The sequence below is a fragment of the Myxine glutinosa genome, chromosome 2 (genome assembly GCF_964187855.1).
Source record: "Myxine glutinosa chromosome 2, kmMyxGlut1.1, whole genome shotgun sequence".
Lineage (NCBI taxonomy): Eukaryota > Metazoa > Chordata > Myxini > Myxiniformes > Myxinidae > Myxine > Myxine glutinosa.
The window spans coordinates 143,870,184-143,887,683 of record NC_136262.1 but is presented as its reverse complement, the minus strand read 5'-3'; the positions used below and the strand labels follow the sequence as shown (position 1 = coordinate 143,887,683).

Genomic DNA, 17,500 nt, shown 5'->3' with positions numbered 1-17,500 from the left:
CCACGTGACCAATGACGTCAGCATTATTTTTTTCTCCACTAATTTATTCCTAGATTATGCTCAAGAAATTTCATCTTGATCGGATGACGTTTTGTACTTGTCAAATGATGACGTCATAATGGAGGCACCTATGACATCATCATTAACATATTTTATTCCCCATGGAGAGTTCTTTACAATGAGCCATGTCTCAATTTTTTTCTATTCAGCACTTTCGGAGATATAGAGGTGCAAAGTTGTTCGGGTTTTCCAAGATGGCGGCCGAACCACGTGACCTATAACTTCATAATTATCATTTAAAAAATTCTGCAGGTGGAGTTGCACCTATGGTGAAATTATCTTGTCAATCGGACCAAAGGTTGCAGAGAAAATCATATTTATTCTGTGCGGACAAACATAAAAAACAAAGACAGACAGACAAACAAACAAACAAACAGACAGACAGATAGACAGATGAAAAATCCCTCATAGAGTGACACTTGGCAAAACAGAACAAAGTAGCATGACATTCAGTGGAGCATCCTTTTGACATCAAAAATAATTAGTGGTTGAATTCAGTGACCTGATATGCAAACCGTCTTCAAAGTTTAAGTTAAGATGATGAAAATTGACAATTTTATAAATTCGGCCTATGTTGACCTTTTGGCCTGCGTTGACCTCAAAAATTGTTGGTGGTTGCTTTCAGTAAGGTGATATGTCAATCCTCTTCAAATTTCAAGTCAATCGGATGAAAATTGAGGGTTTTACAAATTCAAAAAAAAGTGGTTGACCTTTGGCCTACATTGACCATTTGGCCCACGCTGATCTCGAAAATAGTTGGTGGTTGAATTCTGTAAGCCGACCTGTATATCCTATTCAAATTTCAAGTCAATCGGATGAAAATTGAGGAATTTATGAATGAATCATCGTTTTAAGGCCATTTTCCCCGCTTGAGGATTTTAGAAATTTGAAAAAAGTGGTTGACCTTTGGCCTATGTTGACCTTTTGGCCTATGTTGATCTCAAAAATAGTTGGTGGTTGAATTCAGTTCGCCGATATGTAAATCCTATTCAAATTTCAAGTCAATCGGATGAAAATTGAGGATTTTAGAAATTTGAAATGGTTGTTGACCTTTGGCCTATGTTGACCTTTTCGCCGATGCTGATCTCAAAAAGAGTTGGTGGTTGAATTCAGTTTGCCGATATGTATATCCTATCCAAATTTCAAGTCAATCAGATGAAAATTGAGGATTTTAGAAATTCAAAAAAAGTGGTTGACCTTTGGCCTATGTTGACCTTTTGGCCTATGCTGATCTCAAAAATAGTTGATGGTTGAATTCAGTTTGCCGATATGTATATCCTATTCAAATCTCAAGTCAATCATATGAAAATTGAGGATTTAAAAAATTTGAAAAAAGTGGTTGACCTTTGGCCTACGCTGATCTCAAAAATAGTTGGTGGTTGAATTTAGTAAACCGATATGTAAATCCTATTCAAATTTCAAGTCAATCGGATGAAAATTGAGGATTTTAGAGATTTGAAAAAAGTTGTTGACCTTTGGCCTATGTTGACCTTTTGGCCGAAGCTAATCTCAAAAATAGTTGGTGGTTGAATTCAGTTTGCCGATTTGTAAATCCTATTCAAATTTCAAGTCAATCGGCTGAAAATTGAGGATTTTAGAGATTTGAAAAAAGTTGTTGACGTTTGGCCTATGTTGACCTTTTGGCCGAAGCTAATCTCAAAAATAGTTGGTGGTTGAATTCAGTAAGCTGATATGTAAATCCGATTCAAATTTCAAGCCAATCGCATGAAAATTGAGGATTTTAGACATTCAAAAAAAAGTGGTTGACCTTTGGCCTACGTTAACCTTTTGGCCCACGCTGATCTAAAAAATAGTTGGTGGTTGAATTCAGTAAGCCGACATGTATATCGTATTCAAATTTCAAGTCAATCGGATGAAAATTGAGGATTTTAGAAATTTGAAAAAAGTGGTTGACCTTTGGCCTATGTTGACCTTTTGGCCTATGTTGATCTCAAAATAGTTGGTGGTTGAATTCAGTTCGTCGATATGTAAATCCTATTCAAATTTCAAGTCAATCGGATGAAAATTGAGGATTTTAGAAATTTGAAATGGTTGTTGACCTTTGGCCTATGTTGACCTTTTGGCCGAAGCTAATCTCAAAAATAGTTGGTGGTTGAATTCAGTTTGCCGATATGTAAATCCTATTCAAATTTCAAGTCAATCGGATGAAAATTGAGGATTTTAGAGATTTGAAAAAAGTTGTTGACGTTTGGCCTATGTTGACCTTTTGGCCGAAGCTAATCTCAAAAATAGTTGGTGGTTGAATTCAGTAAGCCGATATGTAAATCCGATTCAAATTTCATGCCAATCGCATGCAAATTGAGGATTTTAGACATTCAAAAAAAAGTGGTTGACCTTTGGCCTACGTTGACCTTTTGGCCCACGCTGATCTAAAAAATAGTTGGTGGTTGAATTCAGTAAGCCGACATGTATATCGTATTCAAATTTCAAGTCAATCGGATGAAAATTGAGGATTTTAGAAATTTGAAAAAAGTGGTTGACCTTTGGCCTATGTTGACCTTTTGGCCTATGTTGATCTCAAAATAGTTGGTGGTTGAATTCAGTTCGTCGATATGTAAATCCTATTCAAATTTCAAGTCAATCGGATGAAAATTGAGGATTTTAGAAATTTGAAATGGTTGTTGACCTTCGGCCTATGTTGACCTTTTGTCCGATGGTGATCTCAAAAAGAGTCGGTGGTTGAATTCAGTTTGCCGATATGTATATCCTATTCAAATTTCAAGTCAATCGGATGAAAATTGAGGATTTTAGAGATTTGAAAAAAGTTGTTGACGTTTGGCCTATGTTGACCTTTTGGCCGAAGCTAATCTCAAAAATAGTTGGTGGTTGAATTCAGTAAGCTGATATGTAAATCCGATTCAAATTTCAAGCCAATCGCATGAAAATTGAGGATTTTAGACATTCAAAAAAAAGTGGTTGACCTTTGGCCTACGTTGACCTTTTGGCCCACGCTGATCTAAAAAATAGTTGGTGGTTGAATTCAGTAAGCCGACATGTATATCGTATTCAAATTTCAAGTCAATCGGATGAAAATTGAGGATTTTAGAAATTTGAAAAAAGTGGTTGACCTTTGGCCTATGTTGACCTTTTGGCCTATGTTGATCTCAAAATAGTTGGTGGTTGAATTCAGTTCGTCGATATGTAAATCCTATTCAAATTTCAAGTCAATCGGATGAAAATTGAAGATTTTAGAAATTTGAAATGGTTGTTGACCTTTGGCCTATGTTGACCTTTTGTCCGATGGTGATCTCAAAAAGAGTCGGTGGTTGAATTCAGTTTGCCGATATGTATATCCTATTCAAATTTCAAGTCAATCAGATGAAAATTGAGGATTTTAGAAATTTGAAAAAAGTTGTTGACCTTTGGCCTATGTTGACCTTTTGGCCGAAGCTAATCTCAAAAATAGTTGGTGGTTGAATTCAGTTTGCCGATATGTAAATCCTATTCAAATTTCAAGTCAATCGGATGAAAATTGAAGATTTTAGAGATTTGAAAAAAGTTGTTGACCTTTGGCCTATGTTGACCTTTTAGCCGAAGCTAATCTCAAAAATAGTTGGTGGTTGAATTCAGTTTGCCGATATGTAAATCCTATTCAAATTTCAAGTCAATCGGATGAAAATTGAGGATTTTAGAGATTTGAAAAAAGTTGTTGACGTTTGGCCTATGTTGACCTTTTGGCCGAAGCTAATCTCAAAAATAGTTGGTGGTTGAATTCAGTAAGCCGATATGTAAATCCGATTCAAATTTCAAGCCAATCGCATGCAAATTGAGGATTTTAGACATTCAAAAAAAAGTGGTTGACCTTTGGCCTACGTTGACCTTTTGGCCCACGCTGATCTAAAAAATAGTTGGTGGTTGAATTCAGTAAGCCGACATGTATATCGTATTCAAATTTCAAATCAATCGGATGAAAATTGAGGATTTTAGAAATTTGAAAAAAGTGGTTGACCTTTGGCCTATGTTGACCTTTTGGCCTATGTTGATCTCAAAATAGTTGGTGGTTGAATTCAGTTCGTCGATATGTAAATCCTATTCAAATTTCAAGTCAATCGGATGAAAATTGAGGATTTTAGAAATTTGAAATGGTTGTTGACCTTTGGCCTATGTTGACCTTTTGTCCGATGGTGATCTCAAAAAGAGTCGGTGGTTGAATTCAGTTAGCCGATATGTATATCCTATTCAAATTTCAAGTCAATCGGATGAAAATTGAGGATTTTAGAAATTTGAAAAAAGTGGTTGACCTTTGGCCTATGTTGACCTTTTGGCCTATGTTGATCTCAAAATAGTTGGTGGTTGAATTCAGTTCGTCGATATGTAAATCCTATTCAAATTTCAAGTCAATCGGATGAAAATTGAGGATTTTAGAAATTTGAAATGGTTGTTGACCTTTGGCCTATGTTGACCTTTTGGCCGAAGCTAATCTCAAAAATAGTTGGTGGTTGAATTCAGTTTGCCGATATGTAAATCCTATTCAAATTTCAAGTCAATCGGATGAAAATTGAGGATTTTAGAGATTTGAAAAAAGTTGTTGACGTTTGGCCTATGTTGACCTTTTGGCCGAAGCTAATCTCAAAAATAGTTGGTGGTTGAATTCAGTAAGCCGATATGTAAATCCGATTCAAATTTCATGCCAATCGCATGCAAATTGAGGATTTTAGACATTCAAAAAAAAGTGGTTGACCTTTGGCCTACGTTGACCTTTTGGCCCACGCTGATCTAAAAAATAGTTGGTGGTTGAATTCAGTAAGCCGACATGTATATCGTATTCAAATTTCAAGTCAATCGGATGAAAATTGAGGATTTTAGAAATTTGAAAAAAGTGGTTGACCTTTGGCCTATGTTGACCTTTTGGCCTATGTTGATCTCAAAATAGTTGGTGGTTGAATTCAGTTCGTCGATATGTAAATCCTATTCAAATTTCAAGTCAATCGGATGAAAATTGAGGATTTTAGAAATTTGAAATGGTTGTTGACCTTTGGCCTATGTTGACCTTTTGTCCGATGGTGATCTCAAAAAGAGTCGGTGGTTGAATTCAGTTTGCCGATATGTATATCCTATTCAAATTTCAAGTCAATCGGATGAAAATTGAGGATTTTAGAGATTTGAAAAAAGTTGTTGACGTTTGGCCTATGTTGACCTTTTGGCCGAAGCTAATCTCAAAAATAGTTGGTGGTTGAATTCAGTAAGCTGATATGTAAATCCGATTCAAATTTCAAGCCAATCGCATGAAAATTGAGGATTTTAGACATTCAAAAAAAAGTGGTTGACCTTTGGCCTACGTTGACCTTTTGGCCCACGCTGATCTAAAAAATAGTTGGTGGTTGAATTCAGTAAGCCGACATGTATATCGTATTCAAATTTCAAGTCAATCGGATGAAAATTGAGGATTTTAGAAATTTGAAAAAAGTGGTTGACCTTTGGCCTATGTTGACCTTTTGGCCTATGTTGATCTCAAAATAGTTGGTGGTTGAATTCAGTTCGTCGATATGTAAATCCTATTCAAATTTCAAGTCAATCGGATGAAAATTGAAGATTTTAGAAATTTGAAATGGTTGTTGACCTTTGGCCTATGTTGACCTTTTGTCCGATGGTGATCTCAAAAAGAGTCGGTGGTTGAATTCAGTTTGCCGATATGTATATCCTATTCAAATTTCAAGTCAATCAGATGAAAATTGAGGATTTTAGAAATTTGAAAAAAGTTGTTGACCTTTGGCCTATGTTGACCTTTTGGCCGAAGCTAATCTCAAAAATAGTTGGTGGTTGAATTCAGTTTGCCGATATGTAAATCCTATTCAAATTTCAAGTCAATCGGATGAAAATTGAAGATTTTAGAGATTTGAAAAAAGTTGTTGACCTTTGGCCTATGTTGACCTTTTGGCCGAAGCTAATCTCAAAAATAGTTGGTGGTTGAATTCAGTTTGCCGATATGTAAATCCTATTCAAATTTCAAGTCAATCGGATGAAAATTGAGGATTTTAGAGATTTGAAAAAAGTTGTTGACGTTTGGCCTATGTTGACCTTTTGGCCGAAGCTAATCTCAAAAATAGTTGGTGGTTGAATTCAGTAAGCCGATATGTAAATCCGATTCAAATTTCAAGCCAATCGCATGCAAATTGAGGATTTTAGACATTCAAAAAAAAGTGGTTGACCTTTGGCCTACGTTGACCTTTTGGCCCACGCTGATCTAAAAAATAGTTGGTGGTTGAATTCAGTAAGCCGACATGTATATCGTATTCAAATTTCAAGTCAATCGGATGAAAATTGAGGATTTTAGAAATTTGAAAAAAGTGGTTGACCTTTGGCCTATGTTGACCTTTTGGCCTATGTTGATCTCAAAATAGTTGGTGGTTGAATTCAGTTCGTCGATATGTAAATCCTATTCAAATTTCAAGTCAATCGGATGAAAATTGAGGATTTTAGAAATTTGAAATGGTTGTTGACCTTTGGCCTATGTTGACCTTTTGTCCGATGGTGATCTCAAAAAGAGTCGGTGGTTGAATTCAGTTTGCCGATATGTATATCCTATTCAAATTTCAAGTCAATCGGATGAAAATTGAGGATTTTAGAGATTTGAAAAAAGTTGTTGACGTTTGGCCTATGTTGACCTTTTGGCCGAAGCTAATCTCAAAAATAGTTGGTGGTTGAATTCAGTAAGCTGATATGTAAATCCGATTCAAATTTCAAGCCAATCGCATGAAAATTGAGGATTTTAGACATTAAAAAAAAAGTGGTTGACCTTTGGCCTACGTTGACCTTTTGGCCCACGCTGATCTAAAAAATAGTTGGTGGTTGAATTCAGTAAGCCGACATGTATATCGTATTCAAATTTCAAGTCAATCGGATGAAAATTGAAGATTTTAGAAATTTGAAATGGTTGTTGACCTTTGGCCTATGTTGACCTTTTGGCCTATGTTGATCTCAAAATAGTTGGTGGTTGAATTCAGTTCGTCGATATGTAAATCCTATTCAAATTTCAAGTCAATCGGATGAAACATTGAAGATTTTAGAAATTTGAAATGGTTGTTGACCTTTGGCCTATGTTGACCTTTTGTCCGATGGTGATCTCAAAAAGAGTCGGTGGTTGAATTCAGTTTGCCGATATGTATATCCTATTCAAATTTCAAGTCAATCAGATGAAAATTGAGGATTTTAGAAATTTGAAAAAAGTTGTTGACCTTTGGCCTATGTTGACCTTTTGGCCGAAGCTAATCTCAAAAATAGTTGGTGGTTGAATTCAGTTTGCCGATATGTAAATCCTATTCAAATTTCAAGTCAATCGGATGAAAATTGAAGATTTTAGAGATTTGAAAAAAGTTGTTGACCTTTGGCCTATGTTGACCTTTTGGCCGAAGCTAATCTCAAAAATAGTTGGTGGTTGAATTCAGTTTGCCGATATGTAAATCCTATTCAAATTTCAAGTCAATCGGATGAAAATTGAAGATTTTAGAGATTTGAAAAAAGTTGTTGACCTTTGGCCTATGTTGACCTTTTGGCCGAAGCTAATCTCAAAAATAGTTGGTGGTTGAATTCAGTTCGTCGATATGTAAATCCTATTCAAATTTCAAGTCAATCGGATGAAAATTGAAGATTTTAGAAATTTGAAATGGTTGTTGACCTTTGGCCTATGTTGACCTTTTGTCCGATGGTGATCTCAAAAAGAGTCGGTGGTTGAATTCAGTTTGCCGATATGTATATCCTATTCAAATTTCAAGTCAATCAGATGAAAATTGAGGATTTTAGAAATTTGAAAAAAGTTGTTGACCTTTGGCCTATGTTGACCTTTTGGCCGAAGCTAATCTCAAAAATAGTTGGTGGTTGAATTCAGTTTGCCGATATGTAAATCCTATTCAAATTTCAAGTCAATCGGATGAAAATTGAAGATTTTAGAGATTTGAAAAAAGTTGTTGACCTTTGGCCTATGTTGACCTTTTGGCCGAAGCTAATCTCAAAAATAGTTGGTGGTTGAATTCAGTTTGCCGATATGTAAATCCTATTCAAATTTCAAGTCAATCGGATGAAAATTGAGGATTTTAGAGATTTGAAAAAAGTTGTTGACGTTTGGCCTATGTTGACCTTTTGGCCGAAGCTAATCTCAAAAATAGTTGGTGGTTGAATTCAGTAAGCCGATATGTAAATCCGATTCAAATTTCAAGCCAATCGCATGCAAATTGAGGATTTTAGACATTCAAAAAAAAGTGGTTGACCTTTGGCCTACGTTGACCTTTTGGCCCACGCTGATCTAAAAAATAGTTGGTGGTTGAATTCAGTAAGCCGACATGTATATCGTATTCAAATTTCAAGTCAATCGGATGAAAATTGAGGATTTTAGAAATTTGAAAAAAGTGGTTGACCTTTGGCCTATGTTGACCTTTTGGCCTATGTTGATCTCAAAATAGTTGGTGGTTGAATTCAGTTCGTCGATATGTAAATCCTATTCAAATTTCAAGTCAATCGGATGAAAATTGAGGATTTTAGAAATTTGAAATGGTTGTTGACCTTTGGCCTATGTTGACCTTTTGGCCGAAGCTAATCTCAAAAATAGTTGGTGGTTGAATTCAGTTTGCCGATATGTAAATCCTATTCAAATTTCAAGTCAATCGGATGAAAATTGAGGATTTTAGAGATTTGAAAAAAGTTGTTGACGTTTGGCCTATGTTGACCTTTTGGCCGAAGCTAATCTCAAAAATAGTTGGTGGTTGAATTCAGTAAGCCGATATGTAAATCCGATTCAAATTTCATGCCAATCGCATGCAAATTGAGGATTTTAGACATTCAAAAAAAAGTGGTTGACCTTTGGCCTACGTTGACCTTTTGGCCCACGCTGATCTAAAAAATAGTTGGTGGTTGAATTCAGTAAGCCGACATGTATATCGTATTCAAATTTCAAGTCAATCGGATGAAAATTGAGGATTTTAGAAATTTGAAAAAAGTGGTTGACCTTTGGCCTATGTTGACCTTTTGGCCTATGTTGATCTCAAAATAGTTGGTGGTTGAATTCAGTTCGTCGATATGTAAATCCTATTCAAATTTCAAGTCAATCGGATGAAAATTGAGGATTTTAGAAATTTGAAATGGTTGTTGACCTTCGGCCTATGTTGACCTTTTGTCCGATGGTGATCTCAAAAAGAGTCGGTGGTTGAATTCAGTTTGCCGATATGTATATCCTATTCAAATTTCAAGTCAATCGGATGAAAATTGAGGATTTTAGAGATTTGAAAAAAGTTGTTGACGTTTGGCCTATGTTGACCTTTTGGCCGAAGCTAATCTCAAAAATAGTTGGTGGTTGAATTCAGTAAGCTGATATGTAAATCCGATTCAAATTTCAAGCCAATCGCATGAAAATTGAGGATTTTAGACATTCAAAAAAAAGTGGTTGACCTTTGGCCTACGTTGACCTTTTGGCCCACGCTGATCTAAAAAATAGTTGGTGGTTGAATTCAGTAAGCCGACATGTATATCGTATTCAAATTTCAAGTCAATCGGATGAAAATTGAGGATTTTAGAAATTTGAAAAAAGTGGTTGACCTTTGGCCTATGTTGACCTTTTGGCCTATGTTGATCTCAAAATAGTTGGTGGTTGAATTCAGTTCGTCGATATGTAAATCCTATTCAAATTTCAAGTCAATCGGATGAAAATTGAAGATTTTAGAAATTTGAAATGGTTGTTGACCTTTGGCCTATGTTGACCTTTTGTCCGATGGTGATCTCAAAAAGAGTCGGTGGTTGAATTCAGTTTGCCGATATGTATATCCTATTCAAATTTCAAGTCAATCAGATGAAAATTGAGGATTTTAGAAATTTGAAAAAAGTTGTTGACCTTTGGCCTATGTTGACCTTTTGGCCGAAGCTAATCTCAAAAATAGTTGGTGGTTGAATTCAGTTTGCCGATATGTAAATCCTATTCAAATTTCAAGTCAATCGGATGAAAATTGAGGATTTTAGAGATTTGAAAAAAGTTGTTGACGTTTGGCCTATGTTGACCTTTTGGCCGAAGCTAATCTCAAAAATAGTTGGTGGTTGAATTCAGTAAGCCGATATGTAAATCCGATTCAAATTTCAAGCCAATCGCATGCAAATTGAGGATTTTAGACATTCAAAAAAAAGTGGTTGACCTTTGGCCTACGTTGACCTTTTGGCCCACGCTGATCTAAAAAATAGTTGGTGGTTGAATTCAGTAAGCCGACATGTATATCGTATTCAAATTTCAAGTCAATCGGATGAAAATTGAGGATTTTAGAAATTTGAAAAAAGTGGTTGACCTTTGGCCTATGTTGACCTTTTGGCCTATGTTGATCTCAAAATAGTTGGTGGTTGAATTCAGTTCGTCGATATGTAAATCCTATTCAAATTTCAAGTCAATCGGATGAAAATTGAGGATTTTAGAAATTTGAAATGGTTGTTGACCTTTGGCCTATGTTGACCTTTTGTCCAATGGTGATCTCAAAAAGAGTCGGTGGTTGAATTCAGTTAGCCGATATGTATATCCTATTCAAATTTCAAGTCAATCGGATGAAAATTGAGGATTTTAGAAATTTGAAAAAAGTGGTTGACCTTTGGCCTATGTTGACCTTTTGGCCTATGTTGATCTCAAAATAGTTGGTGGTTGAATTCAGTTCGTCGATATGTAAATCCTATTCAAATTTCAAGTCAATCGGATGAAAATTGAGGATTTTAGAAATTTGAAATGGTTGTTGACCTTTGGCCTATGTTGACCTTTTGGCCGAAGCTAATCTCAAAAATAGTTGGTGGTTGAATTCAGTTTGCCGATATGTAAATCCTATTCAAATTTCAAGTCAATCGGATGAAAATTGAGGATTTTAGAGATTTGAAAAAAGTTGTTGACGTTTGGCCTATGTTGACCTTTTGGCCGAAGCTAATCTCAAAAATAGTTGGTGGTTGAATTCAGTAAGCCGATATGTAAATCCGATTCAAATTTCATGCCAATCGCATGCAAATTGAGGATTTTAGACATTCAAAAAAAAGTGGTTGACCTTTGGCCTACGTTGACCTTTTGGCCCACGCTGATCTAAAAAATAGTTGGTGGTTGAATTCAGTAAGCCGACATGTATATCGTATTCAAATTTCAAGTCAATCGGATGAAAATTGAGGATTTTAGAAATTTGAAAAAAGTGGTTGACCTTTGGCCTATGTTGACCTTTTGGCCTATGTTGATCTCAAAATAGTTGGTGGTTGAATTCAGTTCGTCGATATGTAAATCCTATTCAAATTTCAAGTCAATCGGATGAAAATTGAGGATTTTAGAAATTTGAAATGGTTGTTGACCTTTGGCCTATGTTGACCTTTTGTCCGATGGTGATCTCAAAAAGAGTCGGTGGTTGAATTCAGTTTGCCGATATGTATATCCTATTCAAATTTCAAGTCAATCGGATGAAAATTGAGGATTTTAGAGATTTGAAAAAAGTTGTTGACGTTTGGCCTATGTTGACCTTTTGGCCGAAGCTAATCTCAAAAATAGTTGGTGGTTGAATTCAGTAAGCTGATATGTAAATCCGATTCAAATTTCAAGCCAATCGCATGAAAATTGAGGATTTTAGACATTCAAAAAAAAGTGGTTGACCTTTGGCCTACGTTGACCTTTTGGCCCACGCTGATCTAAAAAATAGTTGGTGGTTGAATTCAGTAAGCCGACATGTATATCGTATTCAAATTTCAAGTCAATCGGATGAAAATTGAGGATTTTAGAAATTTGAAAAAAGTGGTTGACCTTTGGCCTATGTTGACCTTTTGGCCTATGTTGATCTCAAAATAGTTGGTGGTTGAATTCAGTTCGTCGATATGTAAATCCTATTCAAATTTCAAGTCAATCGGATGAAAATTGAAGATTTTAGAAATTTGAAATGGTTGTTGACCTTTGGCCTATGTTGACCTTTTGTCCGATGGTGATCTCAAAAAGAGTCGGTGGTTGAATTCAGTTTGCCGATATGTATATCCTATTCAAATTTCAAGTCAATCAGATGAAAATTGAGGATTTTAGAAATTTGAAAAAAGTTGTTGACCTTTGGCCTATGTTGACCTTTTGGCCGAAGCTAATCTCAAAAATAGTTGGTGGTTGAATTCAGTTTGCCGATATGTAAATCCTATTCAAATTTCAAGTCAATCGGATGAAAATTGAAGATTTTGGAGATTTGAAAAAAGTTGTTGACCTTTGGCCTATGTTGACCTTTTGGCCGAAGCTAATCTCAAAAATAGTTGGTGGTTGAATTCAGTTTGCCGATATGTAAATCCTATTCAAATTTCAAGTCAATCGGATGAAAATTGAGGATTTTAGAGATTTGAAAAAAGTTGTTGACGTTTGGCCTATGTTGACCTTTTGGCCGAAGCTAATCTCAAAAATAGTTGGTGGTTGAATTCAGTAAGCCGATATGTAAATCCGATTCAAATTTCAAGCCAATCGCATGCAAATTGAGGATTTTAGACATTCAAAAAAAAGTGGTTGACCTTTGGCCTACGTTGACCTTTTGGCCCACGCTGATCTAAAAAATAGTTGGTGGTTGAATTCAGTAAGCCGACATGTATATCGTATTCAAATTTCAAGTCAATCGGATGAAAATTGAGGATTTTAGAAATTTGAAAAAAGTGGTTGACCTTTGGCCTATGTTGACCTTTTGGCCTATGTTGATCTCAAAATAGTTGGTGGTTGAATTCAGTTCGTCGATATGTAAATCCTATTCAAATTTCAAGTCAATCGGATGAAAATTGAGGATTTTAGAAATTTGAAATGGTTGTTGACCTTTGGCCTATGTTGACCTTTTGTCCGATGGTGATCTCAAAAAGAGTCGGTGGTTGAATTCAGTTTGCCGATATGTATATCCTATTCAAATTTCAAGTCAATCGGATGAAAATTGAGGATTTTAGAGATTTGAAAAAAGTTGTTGACGTTTGGCCTATGTTGACCTTTTGGCCGAAGCTAATCTCAAAAATAGTTGGTGGTTGAATTCAGTAAGCTGATATGTAAATCCGATTCAAATTTCAAGCCAATCGCATGAAAATTGAGGATTTTAGACATTCAAAAAAAAGTGGTTGACCTTTGGCCTACGTTGACCTTTTGGCCCACGCTGATCTAAAAAATAGTTGGTGGTTGAATTCAGTAAGCCGACATGTATATCGTATTCAAATTTCAAGTCAATCGGATGAAAATTGAGGATTTTAGAAATTTGAAAAAGTGGTTGACCTTTGGCCTATGTTGACCTTTTGGCCTATGTTGATCTCAAAATAGTTGGTGGTTGAATTCAGTTCGTCGATATGTAAATCCTATTCAAATTTCAAGTCAATCGGATGAAAATTGAAGATTTTAGAAATTTGAAATGGTTGTTGACCTTTGGCCTATGTTGACCTTTTGTCCGATGGTGATCTCAAAAAGAGTCGGTGGTTGAATTCAGTTTGCCGATATGTATATCCTATTCAAATTTCAAGTCAATCAGATGAAAATTGAGGATTTTAGAAATTTGAAAAAAGTTGTTGACCTTTGGCCTATGTTGACCTTTTGGCCGAAGCTAATCTCAAAAATAGTTGGTGGTTGAATTCAGTTTGCCGATATGTAAATCCTATTCAAATTTCAAGTCAATCGGATGAAAATTGAAGATTTTAGAGATTTGAAAAAAGTTGTTGACCTTTGGCCTATGTTGACCTTTTGGCCGAAGCTAATCTCAAAAATAGTTGGTGGTTGAATTCAGTTTGCCGATATGTAAATCCTATTCAAATTTCAAGTCAATCGGATGAAAATTGAGGATTTTAGAGATTTGAAAAAAGTTGTTGACGTTTGGCCTATGTTGACCTTTTGGCCGAAGCTAATCTCAAAAATAGTTGGTGGTTGAATTCAGTAAGCCGATATGTAAATCCGATTCAAATTTCAAGCCAATCGCATGCAAATTGAGGATTTTAGACATTCAAAAAAAAGTGGTTGACCTTTGGCCTACGTTGACCTTTTGGCCCACGCTGATCTAAAAAATAGTTGGTGGTTGAATTCAGTAAGCCGACATGTATATCGTATTCAAATTTCAAATCAATCGGATGAAAATTGAGGATTTTAGAAATTTGAAAAAAGTGGTTGACCTTTGGCCTATGTTGACCTTTTGGCCTATGTTGATCTCAAAATAGTTGGTGGTTGAATTCAGTTCGTCGATATGTAAATCCTATTCAAATTTCAAGTCAATCGGATGAAAATTGAGGATTTTAGAAATTTGAAATGGTTGTTGACCTTTGGCCTATGTTGACCTTTTGTCCGATGGTGATCTCAAAAAGAGTCGGTGGTTGAATTCAGTTAGCCGATATGTATATCCTATTCAAATTTCAAGTCAATCGGATGAAAATTGAGGATTTTAGAAATTTGAAAAAAGTGGTTGACCTTTGGCCTATGTTGACCTTTTGGCCTATGTTGATCTCAAAATAGTTGGTGGTTGAATTCAGTTTGCCGATATGTATATCCTATTCAAATTTCAAGTCAATCAGATGAAAATTGAGGATTTTAGAAATTTGAAAAAAGTTGTTGACCTTTGGCCTATGTTGACCTTTTGGCCGAAGCTAATCTCAAAAATAGTTGGTGGTTGAATTCAGTTTGCCGATATGTATATCCTATTCAAATTTCAAGTCAATCGGATGAAAATTGAGGATTTTAGAGATTTGAAAAAAGTTGTTGACGTTTGGCCTATGTTGACCTTTTGGCCGAAGCTAATCTCAAAAATAGTTGGTGGTTGAATTCAGTAAGCTGATATGTAAATCCGATTCAAATTTCAAGCCAATCGCATGAAAATTGAGGATTTTAGACATTCAAAAAAAAGTGGTTGACCTTTGGCCTACGTTGACCTTTTGGCCCACGCTGATCTAAAAAATAGTTGGTGGTTGAATTCAGTAAGCCGACATGTATATCGTATTCAAATTTCAAGTCAATCGGATGAAAATTGAAGATTTTAGAGATTTGAAAAAAGTTGTTGACCTTTGGCCTATGTTGACCTTTTGGCCGAAGCTAATCTCAAAAATAGTTGGTGGTTGAATTCAGTTTGCCGATATGTAAATCCTATTCAAATTTCAAGTCAATCGGATGAAAATTGAGGATTTTAGAGATTTGAAAAAAGTTGTTGACCTTTGGCCTATGTTGACCTTTTGGCCTATGTTGATCTCAAAATAGTTGGTGGTTGAATTCAGTTCGTCGATATGTAAATCCTATTCAAATTTCAAGTCAATCGGATGAAAATTGAGGATTTTAGAAATTTGAAATGGTTGTTGACCTTTGGCCTATGTTGACCTTTTGGCCGAAGCTAATCTCAAAAATAGTTGGTGGTTGAATTCAGTTTGCCGATATGTAAATCCTATTCAAATTTCAAGTCAATCGGATGAAAATTGAGGATTTTAGAGATTTGAAAAAAGTTGTTGACGTTTGGCCTATGTTGACCTTTTGGCCGAAGCTAATCTCAAAAATAGTTGGTGGTTGAATTCAGTAAGCCGATATGTAAATCCGATTCAAATTTCATGCCAATCGCATGCAAATTGAGGATTTTAGACATTCAAAAAAAAGTGGTTGACCTTTGGCCTACGTTGACCTTTTGGCCCACGCTGATCTAAAAAATAGTTGGTGGTTGAATTCAGTAAGCCGACATGTATATCGTATTCAAATTTCAAGTCAATCGGATGAAAATTGAGGATTTTAGAAATTTGAAAAAAGTGGTTGACCTTTGGCCTATGTTGACCTTTTGGCCTATGTTGATCTCAAAATAGTTGGTGGTTGAATTCAGTTCGTCGATATGTAAATCCTATTCAAATTTCAAGTCAATCGGATGAAAATTGAGGATTTTAGAAATTTGAAATGGTTGTTGACCTTTGGCCTATGTTGACCTTTTGTCCGATGGTGATCTCAAAAAGAGTCGGTGGTTGAATTCAGTTTGCCGATATGTATATCCTATTCAAATTTCAAGTCAATCAGATGAAAATTGAGGATTTTAGAAATTTGAAAAAAGTGGTTGACCTTTAGCCTATGTTGACCTTCTGACCTTTTGACCCCAAAATATATAGGATTTTGTCGGACCACGAACTCTACCATTTGGTAAAGTTTCGTGAAGATCCGTTTAAAATTGTGTCCTGTCGGCAAGTATAAGTGAGCGGACAGACAAACAAACACACACCAACACACACAAACAAACACACACAAACAAACAAACCGGAGTGATCAAAATACTTGCAAAAAAATCTATATATATTCTGCCAAGTAACAAACAGACTCCAATGCAATACCCTCTCTTCTGGCGAGGGTGATCATAGGTGGCGATGCTGACCTACAACAGCACATTCACAACTTCAAACCCGAAAAATTATGTTCAGTTGCGATCTTTGAATGCGGATGTAGTTTCGATTGCTCTTTACAGGAGTCTCTTGGTGAGGGTTTCCCACCCGGATGGAACGTCACACCAACATGGCGTCCTCAACTGAGGATGCAGGTATTTGAAAAATGTGTTCAGAGCGACGTTGAAACTCACCTCCTCTGCAAAAGACATCGTGGAATATTTATGTGTCTGTGCAAGTTTTCATGTTCAATGTGTTCGCTCTTACATGAGCCTCGATTCTGCATACAAAAAAAACAAAAACAAAAAACTTGTTCAACATCGTCACCATCTGTGATTGGCCGACCAGCCCACTTCCACTGCAGGAAGCTGCCAATCCCCATGATGTTTTTGTGCCACTCCCAAATCGTTTTTCTCCATAGTAGACAGCTACCTTCCAAAGGTAAATCTGAAGCTCCGTTGAACCTGTGTAGCTGATTTGGTCTATACAAGCACGTCACTGCCATTCTTCTTTTGTGGACGCCATTTTCAATAAAACCGATGTCACATGAGACACCTGGAAACGAAAACAAAATAAACTAGAAAACAACTTAAACTCCAAGGCCCATCCACAACAGCTTCTGAACTCAAACTAAACTTGACGAAAACAACAGTAAAAAAAAAAAATTCAAGTTTTTATATTAGTGCTCTTCATATTGTCAAAACAAATGTGTTGAAAACTTGCTGCCAAAAGCTCAAACGGTAAAAAGGTTGTTACCTGCACAGAGACGTACTGAATCTTAATGGTAAATAAATAAATATTGAAACAATAAAAAAAATCCCGGCCGTCTTGCACTGCTCACCTGTGGACAGGCTGACGAGGCCGATTTGTACTCACGATGACTTTGCCTTTTGACCCAATAATTAATGAGTCTTATCCATATCTTACATTCACCAAATGTCTTTCTGTCTGTCTGACCGTCTGTTCCCAGGTACCGCAAACACGGCTGAACCGATCGCAACGATATTTTGGGGGGGTATTCCTGGGACCCCCTGAGCAAAATAGGCGAAATTGGTTTTCCAATTTTTTTTCCAATTTCCAGTTTTTCCAAACACCATGGAATAATATTTACCGATACGAACAGTGA

At 35.9% G+C, this 17,500-nt stretch overlaps 1 protein-coding gene across 8 annotated transcripts in view; it reads right to left on the bottom strand.

The window, feature by feature from the left end:
* Positions 1–17,500, bottom strand: part of LOC137421193 (actin-binding LIM protein 1) — a 488,353-nt gene that overhangs the window by 361,422 nt on the left and 109,431 nt on the right. Inside the window, exon 2 of one of the 8 annotated variants that reach the window (XM_078771767.1) lies at positions 16,807–16,929. The exons of the other annotated variants lie outside the window; for them this stretch is intronic. Within the exon in view, the coding sequence (XP_078627893.1) occupies positions 16,807–16,929 (123 nt within the window). The remainder of the gene's footprint in view (positions 1–16,806; positions 16,930–17,500) is intronic. 8 annotated transcript variants of the gene reach the window in all.